The sequence below is a fragment of the Mastomys coucha genome, unplaced genomic scaffold (assembly GCF_008632895.1).
Source record: "Mastomys coucha isolate ucsf_1 unplaced genomic scaffold, UCSF_Mcou_1 pScaffold15, whole genome shotgun sequence".
NCBI classification, from domain to species: domain Eukaryota; kingdom Metazoa; phylum Chordata; class Mammalia; order Rodentia; family Muridae; genus Mastomys; species Mastomys coucha.
In genome coordinates this window covers 164877054-164891452 of record NW_022196897.1, presented here as the reverse complement: position 1 = coordinate 164891452, position 14399 = coordinate 164877054, and the positions used below count along the sequence as shown (strand labels likewise).

Genomic DNA, 14399 nt, shown 5'->3' with positions numbered 1-14399 from the left:
ATATGAATGATGTCTACCCTCCTCCAAAAGTCCCAACAATAAAGCAAGATAGGGTAAGGCCAAAGTGCACTCTGGGAAACCAGAGTTTATTAGGCTTCCTTATAGGATGGTGGCAGCTGCCACAATAATGTCAGTGGTCTTAAAGCAACCGCATTGGAAAGACTTCACAGGGCATGGACCCAGCCCTCTCCCATGGCCATCAGAGCATGGACCCGCCCTCTCCCATGGCCATCAGGGCATGGACCACCCTCTCCCATGGCCATCAGGGCATGGACCCGCCCTCTCCCATGGCCATCAGGGCATGGACCAGCCCTCTCCCATGGCCATCAGGGCATGGACCCGCCCTCTCCCATGGCCATCAGGGCATGGACCCGCCCTCTCCCATGGACCCGCCCTCTCCCATGGCCATGTAAACAGAGCCTCTCCTTCCCAGCCTCCATGCTCTAGTCCTGCGCCTCCCTCAAGCCAGCACAATTGCATATATGTGTTTAGGAGTGGGTGGACACTGCAGTGAGGATCCCATGATCCTCTTCACTCTCCTGTGAGGGGAAGTTAAGAATCAACAACCCAGCTGTGGTGATCCTTTGCACGGGGGCACAGCTGAAGGAGGTGCAATTGTAGCAATTCGGCTGGGAGAACAGTCCTACCCAGCACGCACAGTGGGTCAGCACGCACAGTGTGTCAGCACGCACAGTGGGTCTGCACACACAGTGGAGCTGCAGCCTGCTCCTCTCCTGCTACTCCTCTACATCTTTGAGGAAGACAATAATTCACATAGTTCAAAGCTATGCACCTCTGACACACGAAGCAGCATAGCCACCATTGTTCCTGGGCAGTATTGGCACAAAGGTCAGGGAAAGAGAATCCCATCCTTGGCAACTCTCAGGAATAACCAGAAAATAAAGACCAATTGGAAAGACAACGGCATTGAAAACAAAAAGAGAAGTCGTATCAGGCCCGAAAGTTCCAGATAATGTTTGTTTAATTTGTCTCAAGGGAGGAGAAGTGCAAGTCGACAAAAGTGTACGTGACTTGTTTTCCTACATATAAAACCAGACACACAGCATCACAACATCAAACGAACATGCTGAATGTGTTCACAGGTCGCCTCAATACAACCATCTACACGGACACAGACAATGAATACTGCCACTGCCTTGAAGGCAGTACCACCAGGACCTCAGATTTCTACCCAACTGTTCAAGGAAATGCATGGAAAGAAAGAAAAGGAATGCGTAAGCCACCTAGGCACTCTCTTAGGTCTTCTAGAACGTGATCCCAGTAGGTCCCAGGGGCAGAAGGAGCCTTTCTTTTCCATGAGGACCATGAGGGCTGACTTCTCTTCCCACAGGCTGTGACAGGCCATGAACTCTACGACCTCCAAGCTGGTTACACGCCTTCAGCCTCTCGGGTCATTTAAGATTTGGGAAACGGCCCAAGCCCAGCCATCAGTGAATACTTAGAGCCACTGGTGATGCCTTTACTCCACTCACTGATGGTAAGTCTGAAATACTGTCTTTCTTATATTCCTCTTGGGTTTGACTGGTTTCAGTGGGTGGGCACGTAGGTTTGACTGGTTTCAGTGGGTGGGCACGTAGGTTTGACTGGTTTCAGTGAGTGGGCACGTAAGCATGCCTGAGGTGAAAAGCACTTTGCACAGTTCAGGGCACCTTCTGTCACTGTAGCTGGATACTCTGCTTTGGTCTTAAGCTGACTGGGTTCATGGTTCAGCGCCCAATGCTGATTACTTGCCCACACAGGGTATGTTTTCAGGGATCATGGAAAAGGCTGTGCTCCAATAGCTACACTCAATGTGACTGTAACAAACTGTGCAGTTCAATAGCACCCAGATCCTACCCAATAACACTGTTCAAATCGGACAATTAACCTGGGCAAAGAGGTAAACAAAGTCACTGCTTTGGGCTTCTAGGACCGTCTAAACACGGGGGGATATGAATTCTAGTCCCTAGATCAGGAACCAACTTCAGTTAAGTGTGCTGGGAACAGATGTATGAGTCACCGTCTTTGCATTCCTTAGCTGTGACAGTTTCAACTCAGAATCACATCGAGCAAGGGAAAAGGAACTTCACGCTCTCCCTTCAGGGTCTAAGGGACCCACACAGGTGTGTAACAGGAAAGAAATCCTGTTAGTGCTACTGGAGGGAGCACAGAAATGTTACGTGTACATGACATCATGCTTACATTTACTGGCCCTGAAGCTTCCAAAGGATCTGCATAAACACCTAGAGAAAGAATATGTCTCCTATGAGGTTCTACCTAAAGCAAAGGGAGGTGCCAGTCATGGTACAAATGGTCTGTGCTCCATGGAGCAGGGAGGAGGACACAGGGCCTCCCTCAGGTGGGAAGAACGTGCAGGGTGGTATTGTTCTCCCAACACAAGGTGCATACCACGGGCAAATGTGGACATTGCATCTGTTGGCTGCCTGAAACATAAATGGATTTTGGTCACATAAAAAGGTATGAGACCGCCATGTAATAACATGTTTTCTCTGGGGTGGGAGTGGGGGGCAGTGCAAAAGGCATCTGAAAATAAAGTCCGAAAGAAAAAGGGCTGAAAAAAAAAAGTTCACGTGTTGTTCAGTGTGATAAAAACCATGGTTTACAGAGCCTTGGACATTTAGCCTTCGCAGCTGGTTTTAAGGACAGATAAACTTATCTCGGTCACAGATACCTGGGCCGCAGAAGCCATTGTTGTTATTTCCAACTGCAACCCGTGGAAGCCATTGTTATTTCCAACTGCAACGTGTAACTTTTGTCCTTTGTCTCAAAGGCTAAAAACAAAAACCCAATCCAATAGAATCATCATGCCCAGAACAAAGGATGAATCTACTAACTGCAGTCCTTAATACATAAGCGGGTCTGGGAGGCAGCCACCACAGAAGGGCTGCAGAAGCACACTGAAGAAAGTGCCCCGGGCAGAGGGGACTGGGAGGCAGCTGAGGAAGACCAGAGTGGGAGGCAGGAAGCCACAGCCAGATAAGAACACTCAGGATAGCAGCCAGTAACACACACACACTCTCTCTCTCTCTCTCTCTCTCTCTCTCTCTCTCTCTCTCTCTCTCTCTCTCTCTGTAGTGTGTGTGTGTGTCTGTGTGTGTGTCTGCAAAGCAAATGTGTCTCTGCTCCCTCCCCCGGCCCCAGGCATAATTAGAGAAATCTGCTCTTACAAACGGAACTAGACCTTTAGTTTTGACCCAGAACAAGAGGATATGGTCCCTAGTCAGCAATTTAATGACTTACATTTGAGTAATCCTACAAATTGCTCATGGCTACGCAAAAGTCTATCGTGCTAAGGCATTCTATTCCCCACCCCACCCCCATCAGACAGCAGCAACAATGGTTAGGCCCGTCTTTCTCCCTGGAAAAATCCACAAATGATGTTAAGTTCAGTTAAGAGAACTCAGAAATGAGCTAGGGCACTACCCCTGGACTTAAAATGCCTTTTAAAATGCATCAGATAGGTGATCCGGATGCCTTTGCCTCTGGCAAGGAACTGCTTCAGATAAATGACCCTCAAAATAGAAATGCAAGAGCTCCCTAACTGGAGTGGAACTGAGGCTGGGGGATGGGGGAGGAAAGATGAGAGAAAGACAACAGATAGAAACCCGCTTGAAGTTCTATGCAAAAGCACAAGGCAGTGAGCTGGTGGGGCCTTTCTTCCTCCACGTCACACAGTTTCCCACACTTCAGAGACAGGGACACAGGAACTGGTCTGCCTGGCACTGCTGCTTCAATCCTTTGTGTCACAGACACATGGGTTAGTCTTTACCCACAGGGCCCTCAAATGCTTAAGACTGTCTCCAGGAAGAACAGCTTACTAAGCCTCACCGAGACCTCGGAAAATAACTACCAAGGCAGGCTGGTGTAACCGAGAGCCAGCTCGAGTTAGTTACCACAAATGGGCTCAAGCTCATCGCCACGTTGGAGAGAGTCCCCATTTTTAGACATCTGCAGGTCTTTACAATTCTTTGCCTCAGGGGGTCACTTTAACTTATAGGTGCTTTGCTTGGCTCCATTTGTTTTGGGTTTTTTCTCACTGGATGAAGGGGCATAACCACAGTTATTCGCACTCCCCTTTTTCTTCAGGTCCACGTGTGCCTGTGTCCTGGAGGCCCTATAGGAGTCCACCGGGTCCAGAAGCACTGCAGATTGCCTCGGAATTCGGATGTTACCATTGGCTTCCATTGCCAGGTTGCCCTCGGTGCAGGGTGGAGCATGGAGCTGAAGCTTGGGGCCCTTACTTGATTTCTTCTTCTTCTCCATCCTCAATTCGGGGGTGTGCTTCTGGGAACACAGTCTGGGTCGGCCAGGCGCATCCACAGAGTTAGGCAAAGTCTCAAATGCATAGTAGGATGGGTGGGCTTCTTCGTGGCGAAAACCTTTCTTTCGAGAAGGGCCTGACTTTGAAATCCCTTCTGGGGATGGTAAGGGCTTAGACAGAGCAGCGGTAAGGAGCTTACCCCGCCCGGGGCTTTTCAGCACCCCAGAGGCACCAGAGGGCTTGGCCTTGGTGGCTCGGGCCTTCTCACACTGCACGGTCTGGACCTGTAGCCATTCTAGTTGAAGAAGCCTGTCTATGTACTTCCCAAGGAATCCCGTGGCCCGAGGCAGGGCCTCGCTCCTGCACTCTGTGTTCAGAACAACAGCCATATCCTGGAGATCCCAGGAATTGAAAGGAGGTGGAAGAAAGTCGGGGTAGGAGTGTCCAGACTCTGCATGGCTCAGCTCTGGGTGAAGACTGAAGGAAACCGGGTCTATTTCTTCAGCTCTGAGGTTGAGCTCTGGAGGAGTGAATGGAGAAGGGGGGATGGCCACTCTTTCTGAGTCTGACAGGTCACTGGCACTGTCCTCATCAGCACCTCCTTTAATGATCTCCATGGAGTGGAAGTCAAGGAACAGCTGGCTCCCAGAGGCAGCCTGATACCTGGAGCTGAGCGCAGCCCGCTCCTGTCTAACCTCCGTGGGAACAGTTTCCATGAGTTTATCTGCTGCTGGCTGGGAGACTCCAAGGAGGCTGCTCCTCTGCTGGGAAGGGACGTGGGATCCTTGCGATCCACTCTGCCTTTTCCCCGAAGAAGTCTTTGAATGCTGTACTTGATTCCAAGATGAGCCAGCATTTATACTGCTATAAAAAAGTAAAACCGTAGAATAGTCATTGATGGCTAGGGGAAGAAGGGCCCCTCCCTGCTAACACTTCTGTCATTGTGACTGGGAGCCCTCGGGGTGCTTCAGAGAAGCTGGTTAGCAAAACAGTTTCCCCTCTGTACTCTAGTCATGGCTAGGAGAGAATGGCTGCCCCAAATGTGAAGACATACATACCACTTAATGGCAAGGATGAACATCTAAAACTTTACCATTTTTCAATGTGTTTTTAAAATATAATTTTAGAGCAACTGTGTATACCTTAAAAAAAATATCACTTTTAAAATCTGCCATAAGACTCTCAGTTTGTTCTGTGAGTATTTGAAAATACTCAGAAATGCAGCTGGGCATGGAAGCACATGCCTTTAACTACAACACTCAGGAAGCAGAGACCTCTGTGAATTCCAAGCCAGCCAGAGATACCTTCTCTCAAATCAATCAATCAATCAATCAATCACTCTTGGGAAATAACAGACATAATCCCCACAGACCCCCTTTCACAGACATCACTTAGGGGATTGTCGATACAGTGTCCACTCAAAGTTCTGCATGCTGGGCTGTGGATCAGTGATGGTTTATCTGCCTTGCATGTGCAAAGCCCCAGGTTTAATCCCTGCTAAATAAAAAATCTGGCTGTTTTTTCACTCATTTTTTTAAATGTGTGGGTGTGCAAAAGTTTTAATGTGTGGGTATACACGCACATTTTAACATATAGATATATGCCTGTTTTAACGTGTAGGTATATGTATGTTTTAATGTGTGCATATGTGTGTATTTTTGCTTGTAGGGTAGGTTCAACGTGTGCACATATATGTGAAGCTCAAACCTGATGTCATAAATAATTCTTGATCAAGCTTCCACCTAATCACTGAGCCAGGATTTCTGAATCAAACCCAGAGCTTATCCATATGGGTAGCCTTTATTTGAAATTCATTTTTATTCCTTTTAATTATGTGTAGAGTGGGTGGGTGCTTATATACATGAGGCTATAGAAGACTGAGGAGGCCGAAGGCATCAGATCCTTTTAGATCTGGAGTTAAGGAGAATTGTGAGCCATCTAATGTGGGTGCTGGGACCCAAACTTGGGTCCCCTGCAAGAGCAGTGTGCATTCATAAGCATTGAACCATGTCTCCAGCTAGACATGGCTGTCTTGCCAGCCAGCTTGTTCTGGGGTTCTTGTTTCTACCTTCCAAGGCTGGACTCACATGTGGATTGACACTACAACCTGTACATGCATGAGTTCCTGGGGACTCTGGCCCTCATCCTTGCCCAGCAATTACTTACAGCACTAAACCAGTCCCAGCCCAGATTTCACTGGCTAACCACCCACTGGTGGAGATTCCGAACCAACCAAAACTTCAGTATGTGAGTTTTTCACTGTTCCTTATGACCTATGCCAGGAGTCAAAGTTTATTACTACCTTTTCAAACAGGAAACAGTCAGGAAAAACTGTGTTTAAAAGGACTAGAAAGGGAGACAAGACACACTGTCAGGAAAAAGCACCTGTCCCCACAAGCGACCTAAGTTTGCTCCCTTTGACCTACTAATGGAAGGAGAGAATTGGTTCATTCAAGTTATTTTTAAGCTCACATGCACACAAATAAATAAAATGTAAAAAGAAAGAACAGAAGTATAGTCCTGTGGTACTATATGATAATTCAGTACAAATGGGACAGCCAGAAGAGAAGTAACACTATTGCGTTCACTTCCGACACACCATGAACTCCTAGAGTACTCTGCATGGAGGGAGAAGCTCACTGGAGTTAAAAATACCTTCTTCTTGGTTTATTTCCCAACCATACATTATTTAACGGTAGTTTAAATACATGCAAAATATACACTAAAGGTAATAGTACTTCCCTTATGACAGGAGTCAAATGGAGAGAAGTGGGCAAGGATACTTCCTGGAAGCTGAGAGGAAGTGAGCAAAGGTACTTCCTGGAAGCTGAGAGGAAGTGGGTAAAGATACTTCCTGGAAGCTGAGAGGAAGTGGGCAAAGGTACTTCCTGGAAGTACCTTCTTTGTGCAGGGATCCCAACAGTACTCAAGGATTATCTGAAGAGGCATCACCTTGTAAGGAACATGGACTGCATTAGTTCACTGTAGCCAGGCAATGTAAACACATGAAGAAATGGCTGTCACTGGCAATTCACAACTATTATCATTTTTGTTCGTGGACTGGAGAGATGGCTTGGCAGTTTAGAGTGCTGGCTGCTCTTGCAGAGGACTCTGGTTCAGTCCCAGCACACACTTCTAACTCCAGTTCCAGGGGATGCAGTGCCTTCTTCTGGCCTCCCAGGAACCAGGCATACAAGTGCGTGCAGGTAAAATACTCAAAAACTAATACACACAAATAAATATATACAAGATAAAAGTAAACAAGTCTCTGGAAAAGTTGTTCACAACCAGGTGCCATGACATGCACCAGTGTTTAGCAACAGCCCTATCCCTCTGCACAAGAGAAAGTCAACAGACAGCGGCTGACTGACACAGCTAGCAAAACATGAAGACACTCACTGGTCTACTCATTTCTGCTGTAATCAAGGCACAAGTGAGGCTCACTCAGGAGAGTTGATGGATTTGCCTTTTGCATGACAAGAAAGGATGTGAAAACCCGTTACCTGCTTTTCTGATGACAGTCCCTCATCCTATTCCTTGTCTTGAAGAGGTCACAGGGCTGCTCATCATCTGAGGTTTGCTGGGTTGTCTAAAAAAAAAAATAAATACAGATTACTAAACAGAAAGTACTGTGTGAACTCACATGTCTGTGTACAAGTGCACACACACACACACACCCCACAGCAGAACACAAACACACACATACACACACACACACACATACACACACACACACACCACAGCAGCACACACACACACACACACACACACACACACCCCACAGCAGAACACACACACACACACACACACACACACATACATACACACACCCCACAGCAGAACACACACACACACACACCCCACAGCAGAACTCTCTTCCTGGCATGACATGACTGTTAGTTTTGAGTCACATCAGCTGATCATCCACAGAAGACATCTGCAAGGCCAGGCCTATCAGTTTCCCTAGTAGGAAGATGTCACAGGACACCCTAGAAAGATAGGGACTACCAACATTCCCTGACTGTCAGAGCTGGAAAAGAGAGTAGTCGGATCTCCACCCGAGGGGCCTCTCCCCTCCTTCTGTCCTGCCTTTGCTGGTAGCCTGTCATGTCTACTCCCCCAACAGCATGTGGTCCTGGGAGTGGCAGAGTGAACAGGAGGTAGAAGGTGTGTGTGTGTGGGGGGGGGGAGCTGTCCAGGGACGCTACTTTTGTACATTGTCCCTTGTACTGTAGTGGAACTGTGGGTGATATGGCTGCGTTTGAGTCACCCATGTTCTTATAAGTGACCCCAGTAAACTCACTGATTCCCCAAGATGGACTTCAATGGAACTATTTATAGGGGTGCCCTATCTAGCGGTTTTCAAAATAAAAGAATCATTATTTAAGTGTTATATATAACAGAACACATACACAGCATACGCACACACAGACTTGCACACCTGAAGCATACGGCATGAAAGTATTGAGACAAATCTAAGCGAGAGTTTCTCTCAGAGTTACATCACCTTCTCTGCAGTACTCAGAATATTCTTGCTCAATCTGCTGCCAGATGATGACAGCTGGGGAGGTGGCTTCTTTATTCCCCTTATCTTCTGAAAGGCTGAAGGGCCACCGGAACTGGAAACAGCGGAACACTGACAGTAGGTCCTGACCACAATCGGCACTGCCACCGTCAGGTTGCCGGTCTGGTCCGTGTGTGTTTGGTCTCTGTATTTAGACCACGCTGAAACCTCGAAGCTGCCTGTGGCAGTGCAGGCTCAGCACTGTGCACTATGAAATTAGAAAGGGGGCGCAGGGTATTATATATTTACAGTTTGACTATCTGTGTGTGGTCGGGGAATGTGCGTGTGTGAGCGTGGATGCCCTCAGAAACCTGATGAGAGCAGCAGATCCCCTGGAGCTAGGGTTGAAGTTGTGAGCACTGCTGGGCAGTTTTGAGCTGCTCCCCCTCCTTCCACCCCCCAAGGGTTTTGGGAATGCTCACACTTTTCCTCTTCTATTAAGTATAAGACTGCTTAGTGAGTGCTGTGAACGGGTTCCAAACCCCACCCATACATACGCATATCCACTCCTGGGAATAACACCAATCAAATTTGCTTTATACTCTAAAGCTCCCCCTGTCTATTTATTCATTCACTCACTCATCCAGTAAGTGTAAGTTAGACTGTGCACGAGGCCCTCGACCCACAGAGATAAAACTCTAGAGGGGGAGGGGCAGGGGCATTCCTGAACTTTTCTATCTTCTCTGTCATACCAGCTTTCTAATCATCAGTGCTGGGATGGAGAGATGGCTCAAGAGTCAAGAGCTCCTGATCCTTCAGAGGACCCCAGTTTAGCTTCCAGCACTATGTGGGTGGCTCACTAGGATCTTCAATTCCAGTTCCAGGCCAACACCCTCCTCCGGCCTCACAGAGCACCTGCATTCATGGGTGTATGTATACACATCCATGTAATTTTTTTAAAAAAATTCAAAGATCATCAGTATATAACACCCATTATGTGTTATATGTTGTCTCAGTATGAAGTGCAGGTCCCCATACCAAAGGCAGCCATAGTTCCTGTTATGAGGCGCCTGTTGATAAAGCATGCCTAGAAACTGAACATCTTTCTCCCATAATTCCCGAGCCTCTGTTAAATGGAAAAGAGATGGGATCATGGGAGATTTTCTGAACCAACCCTAGGCTTTCCCACCATAATTATGTAAGACTTTTGGGTTTGCATGCACTGATAATAAAAATCATAACAGGGCCTTTTATGGTCAGTTACCCCACAACCAACAGGCTTGACTCCATTTAGATGGAGAAAACGTTCCTGGCCCACCCTCTTTCCTCACCCCGATCTTCCTGCTGTAAAGTGATATAGAAACCATGACAGAATGTCTGACCCAGGTGCATTCTTTAGAATTTGTAGTGCCACCCTGGCTCCTCATCTACCTGACAAACTTGACACATAGTCTCGTGTGTGTGTGTGTGTGTGTGTGTGTGTGTGTGTGTGTGTGAAGTTCCTCAGAGAAATAAAAACCTGCGGTGCAATCAGGATGCAGGAGTGCGGAAGGCACAGAGGGGGTGGAGCGCATGGCTTCAGCTTGCATAGCAGCAAAACTAAAGGTCAAGCGATTCTGGCTACAAAAATGCTACTCAAGAGCCAGAAGGCAGCTGCACAATCCATCATGGGCATTAGCCCCTTTCCCAGTCTTCCCCTCTGGCTGCAAGCCCGGCTAAGAGAAGCAGCATCCCCGCCCCCCCTTTCTCCCCAGAGAACTGGCTGCCTGGCCAATGGGGAGGCACAGCATGGTGGGGAGGTGTGGGCATGATGCTTCCTCAGCAGCAACCTTCCTGGGTCTGGCCGCTGATCTAGGTTGCTGAAGAAAGGTGGCCAGAGCTGGCTGGCCGCTCACCACACACCCGGGGCCAGCTCGCGCTAGGCCAACCTCGGCCGGGCTCTGTCCCGCCCCCACCCGATACTCCTCTAGCCCAAGGCCCCGCAGCAGGCACCCAGCACGTCCTAGGCTGCTGCAGACACCATCGCTGATGGATGGGTGCAGCGCGCAGGCACACGCACCAAGGAAACCCAGCAGACCTGCTCCGCGGCCTGAACGCACGTGACGAGGTTCCGGGGGACCGTGGCTGCGCTGCGGCGGCAGGGCGCGCTGCGGCGGGAGGGTGGGGGCGGGGGTGGTCGCGGGCCGCGCGGTTCCGACAGCGTGGGGCAGCGCGGGGAGGCCGGGCGAGCGCCTGGCGGCCGGGTGCGCTGGCTGGACGCACCCGCGGGCGGCGTCACGAGGGGCGGGGCTCGCCGGGGGCGCGCCGGGAAGTTGCGCTTGGAGAAGTTGCGGGCGGCTGAGTGTCTGGGCGGCCGGGTTGCTGGCCTTCCCGTAAGCGCTTAGAGGAAGGGGAGCAGCGGCCGCCACCGCGCAAGGCGCAACGCCCCGGGAAGCCGCCTTGGATAGCGCCGCCCGCTGCTCGAGACCGCCCGCCGCGGAGACCCGGGCCAGGCCGCGAGCACAGGCTCCGTGCTGGGTGCGGTGCCTCGGAGCTTGCTGAGGCTGTCCAGCCCTAACACCTAGTAGCCCGGCGGTGACGCCCGCCCAGCTGGGCCATGTCAAAAGGCCCTGGTTCTGCCCCGCTGCCCTCGACCCCGGGGTCCCGAAAACCCGTGCCCCGGAGCCTCAGCTGCCTCTCGGACATGGATCGGCGACCCTGCAGAGCCCCGGGCTGCGACCCTCGGCTGCGGCCCATCATCCAACGACGCTCGCGCTCGCTGCCCACCTCCCCGGAGCGCCGTGCCAAGGCTGCCGGAGCCCCGGGCGCCGCGTGCGGAGCTGGCTGCAACCGGCAGGTCCGGGTGCGCTTCGCTGACGCGCTGGGCCTGGAGCTGGCGCAGGTCAAGGTGTTTAACGCGGGCGACGATCCGTCCGTGCCGCTGCACGTGCTGTCGCGCCTAGCCATCAACTCAGATCTGTGCTGCAGCAGCCAAGATCTGGAGTTCACGCTGCAGTGCCTAGTTCCCGACTTCCCGCCACCCATCGAAGCCCCGGGCTTCGGAGAACGCCTGGCCCGGCAGCTCGTGTGCCTGGAACGTGTCACCTGCTCCGACCTGGGCATCAGCGGCACAGTGCGCGTGCGCAACGTGGCCTTCGAGAAGCAAGTGACAGTGCGCTACACCTTCTCTGGCTGGCGCAGTGAGCATGAGGCGGTGGCACGCTGGAGAGGGCCTGCGGGTGCCGAAGGTTCGGAGGACATCTTTGCCTTCGGCTTTCCAGTGCCTCCCTTCCTGCTGGAGCTCGGCTCCCAGGTACACTTCGCCCTGCGCTACTGCGTGGCTGGTGCCGAGTACTGGGACAACAATGATGGTCGTGACTATAGCCTTACTTGTCGCAGTCATGCCTTGCACATGCCACGGGGGGAGTGCGAGGAGAGCTGGATCCACTTCATCTGAGCTGTAGGCTGTGAACCTGGAGCTTCCATCTCTGCAGACCTGCAGTCACTTCACCACTAAGAGCAGCTCTTTGAGCGGCCATCTCCCATCCCACCCTTCCTTCTAGTGGTCAGGCCTCATTTTTCACTGTGAAGCCCTGCGGCGGTAGCCTGGCCAGTCTTGTAATGAATTCTTTGGAGACCCTGGCAGTCAGAGAAACAGGAGCCTGTGTAAGGCATCGTGGGGGGAGGGTGTGGGAGGGCAGATGCACGGGATTGTGGTCCTCAATTTCAGTAGGACCCAGGTCAGTGTTTTGCAAGAAAGGCCTTTTGCATGTCTCCTCAATGTGTCTAAACACAAGTAGCTGTTATTTATTATTGTGAAGTTAGCCTTCCACCCATGGTGGATGCTTTCTCAGGAATACTCTAGATTAATCAGCTTAAAGAAGGCCTGCCGTCTGTTTGCACCCACTGTGATAATTGTACAAATACACGGTGTGGCCTGCATTATGGTCCCTCGAGGCATTTCTGCCCTGGGACGGTGAAAACCTGAGACCATGTTTGCTTGCCAGTGTCTGCTGTAGCCTTCCAACAGTAGAAACTATTAATAGCGAAGGAACTTACAGCTCATCTGTCATCACACAACCATTTCTGGGCTTCGAGGCTGCCCTGGTTAGGCGATGCCTCCCACATCAACAGCTGGGAAGGAGTGGACAGAAAGCTTCCAGCCTTCTGGGCAGCTTAGCCCAGACAGTCCTTTCTCTTCAGGGACTTGCCTGTTCACACGTTTGTCTTCTACTCGTTTGGTTCTGGGTCTGCTTGTTAGCAGGGCATATTCTATTTAAGTTTGAAACTACCTGAGCCTTTAAAAAGATCTTGCCTTAAGTAATTTATGTTTTCAAGTGGTCCCAGGGATTCAGGCAGGCGTGCCCTTCCCGGAGACCTTTTCCACGAAAGAAGTGACTTTTTTATTTCTAAGTATGGAAAGATTCCAGCATTCATATTTTGGAAGTCAGGTTCCATATGAAGCTGGGTGGTTCTCAGAATTAGCCAGGGCACTGGGGGAAAAATAACTCACGGATTTTTATTCACTTCATGTGTTTTAAATTGAACTGTTATGTCAGGTTTCACAGATACCCGCCACTTTATTCTTTGTGCCTTCAGTTAGGAAAGTTGCTGACATTTTTTACGGGCATAATTCCCAGTTTTAAAATGTTACATACTTTAAAAAACAACAACAACCAAATCTCCAACTTAATCCAGACCACTCAGTGGTCCCTGCAGTTGTGCCTGCTGTTGAAGCCCCCATGGAGAGGCTGGCAAATATTCTGGTGCTGAGCTTTGGTCTCTCTGACAGCAGGTGCTAAAACTGAGGTGGACAAGACCTCCAAGATGTGACTTTTGCTTTTGAGACAGTGGATGTCCTGTGACAGACCTGGTGACACAGCGAGTGTTGGAACGAGTGTTGATGTTCGTTAAATCGGCATGGTGGAGATGCATTTTACTCTTGAGCCCATTAGGTTTTGATACTTGAAACTTCTGCCTTTTAAAATTCCAAGAACAGTGTTGGGTTCCTCTGGTACCTTTCTGGACTGAGACAAGTTTTGATTTAAAATGCCACAATAAAACCACCCAGCCTTTGTCTGTTAGGACTCTGCACTGCATTGGCATTCAGGAGTGAGAAGCACCCAGTGGCATTTCCCACTGCTTACTGTTCAATTAGGCCAGCAAACCCTGGGGGTTGGGGGGATGGCAGCTCTGTCCTTGGCCCCTGTCCAGAGTGCAAGAGAATGGTCCAGACTCTTCAAGTAAAGCCAGAACTTTGGGGAGCACTGATGTTCAGGAGCATGTAGAGAGTTTTACAATCTGTGGGAAAGCCACTCACTTGTCCCCCGGTTCAAGTAAACCGTGCATCGTCAAAATTAAAGAACCTGAAGGTGCCTTTAAGACACACCAACTCTAAAACTTACAGATAATTCTGCTTGATAAATAAATAAATAAATAAATAAATAAATGAAAGCTGTAACAATAGTCCAGGGTGAACTCTCTGGCCCTAAGACACACTTAGGCCTGTTGAGATGTTAAAATTGTGTTTGTCGGCTGTGCACTTGCTAAGTTGTGTTTTACTGCGTGTCACTTAAAATTGTTTTACTCAAGCCTGAATATTAAAGAACACGTGCAAATACATCCCTTTGTTAA

The 14399-nt window shown here is 49.9% G+C and overlaps 2 protein-coding genes across 4 annotated transcripts; one reads left to right on the top strand and one right to left on the bottom strand.

The window, feature by feature from the left end:
• Positions 1–964: 964 nt before the first annotated feature.
• Fam217b (family with sequence similarity 217 member B) lies at positions 965–10994 on the bottom strand. 3 transcript variants are annotated; one of them, XM_031372952.1, is made up of 4 exons: positions 10846–10994; positions 8790–9054; positions 7786–7871; positions 965–5143 (listed from the first exon to the last, which is right to left on the bottom strand). In XM_031372952.1, exons 3-4 carry the CDS (start codon positions 7809–7811, stop codon positions 4003–4005), a joined length of 1167 nt encoding a protein of 388 aa, XP_031228812.1. In that variant the 5' UTR covers positions 7812–7871; positions 8790–9054; positions 10846–10994; the 3' UTR covers positions 965–4002. The 3 variants fall into 3 exon arrangements, with proteins under 3 accessions (XP_031228812.1, XP_031228811.1, XP_031228810.1); XM_031372951.1 differs by having other exon boundaries at positions 965–5146; positions 10864–10993; XM_031372950.1 differs by having other exon boundaries at positions 965–5146; positions 10846–10987.
• Positions 10995–11023: 29 nt separating this feature from the next.
• On the top strand, positions 11024–14399 carry Ppp1r3d (protein phosphatase 1 regulatory subunit 3D). The gene has a single exon (XM_031372953.1). The coding sequence runs from the start codon at positions 11383–11385 to the stop codon at positions 12220–12222; it is 840 nt and encodes a 279-aa protein (XP_031228813.1). The 5' UTR covers positions 11024–11382; the 3' UTR covers positions 12223–14399.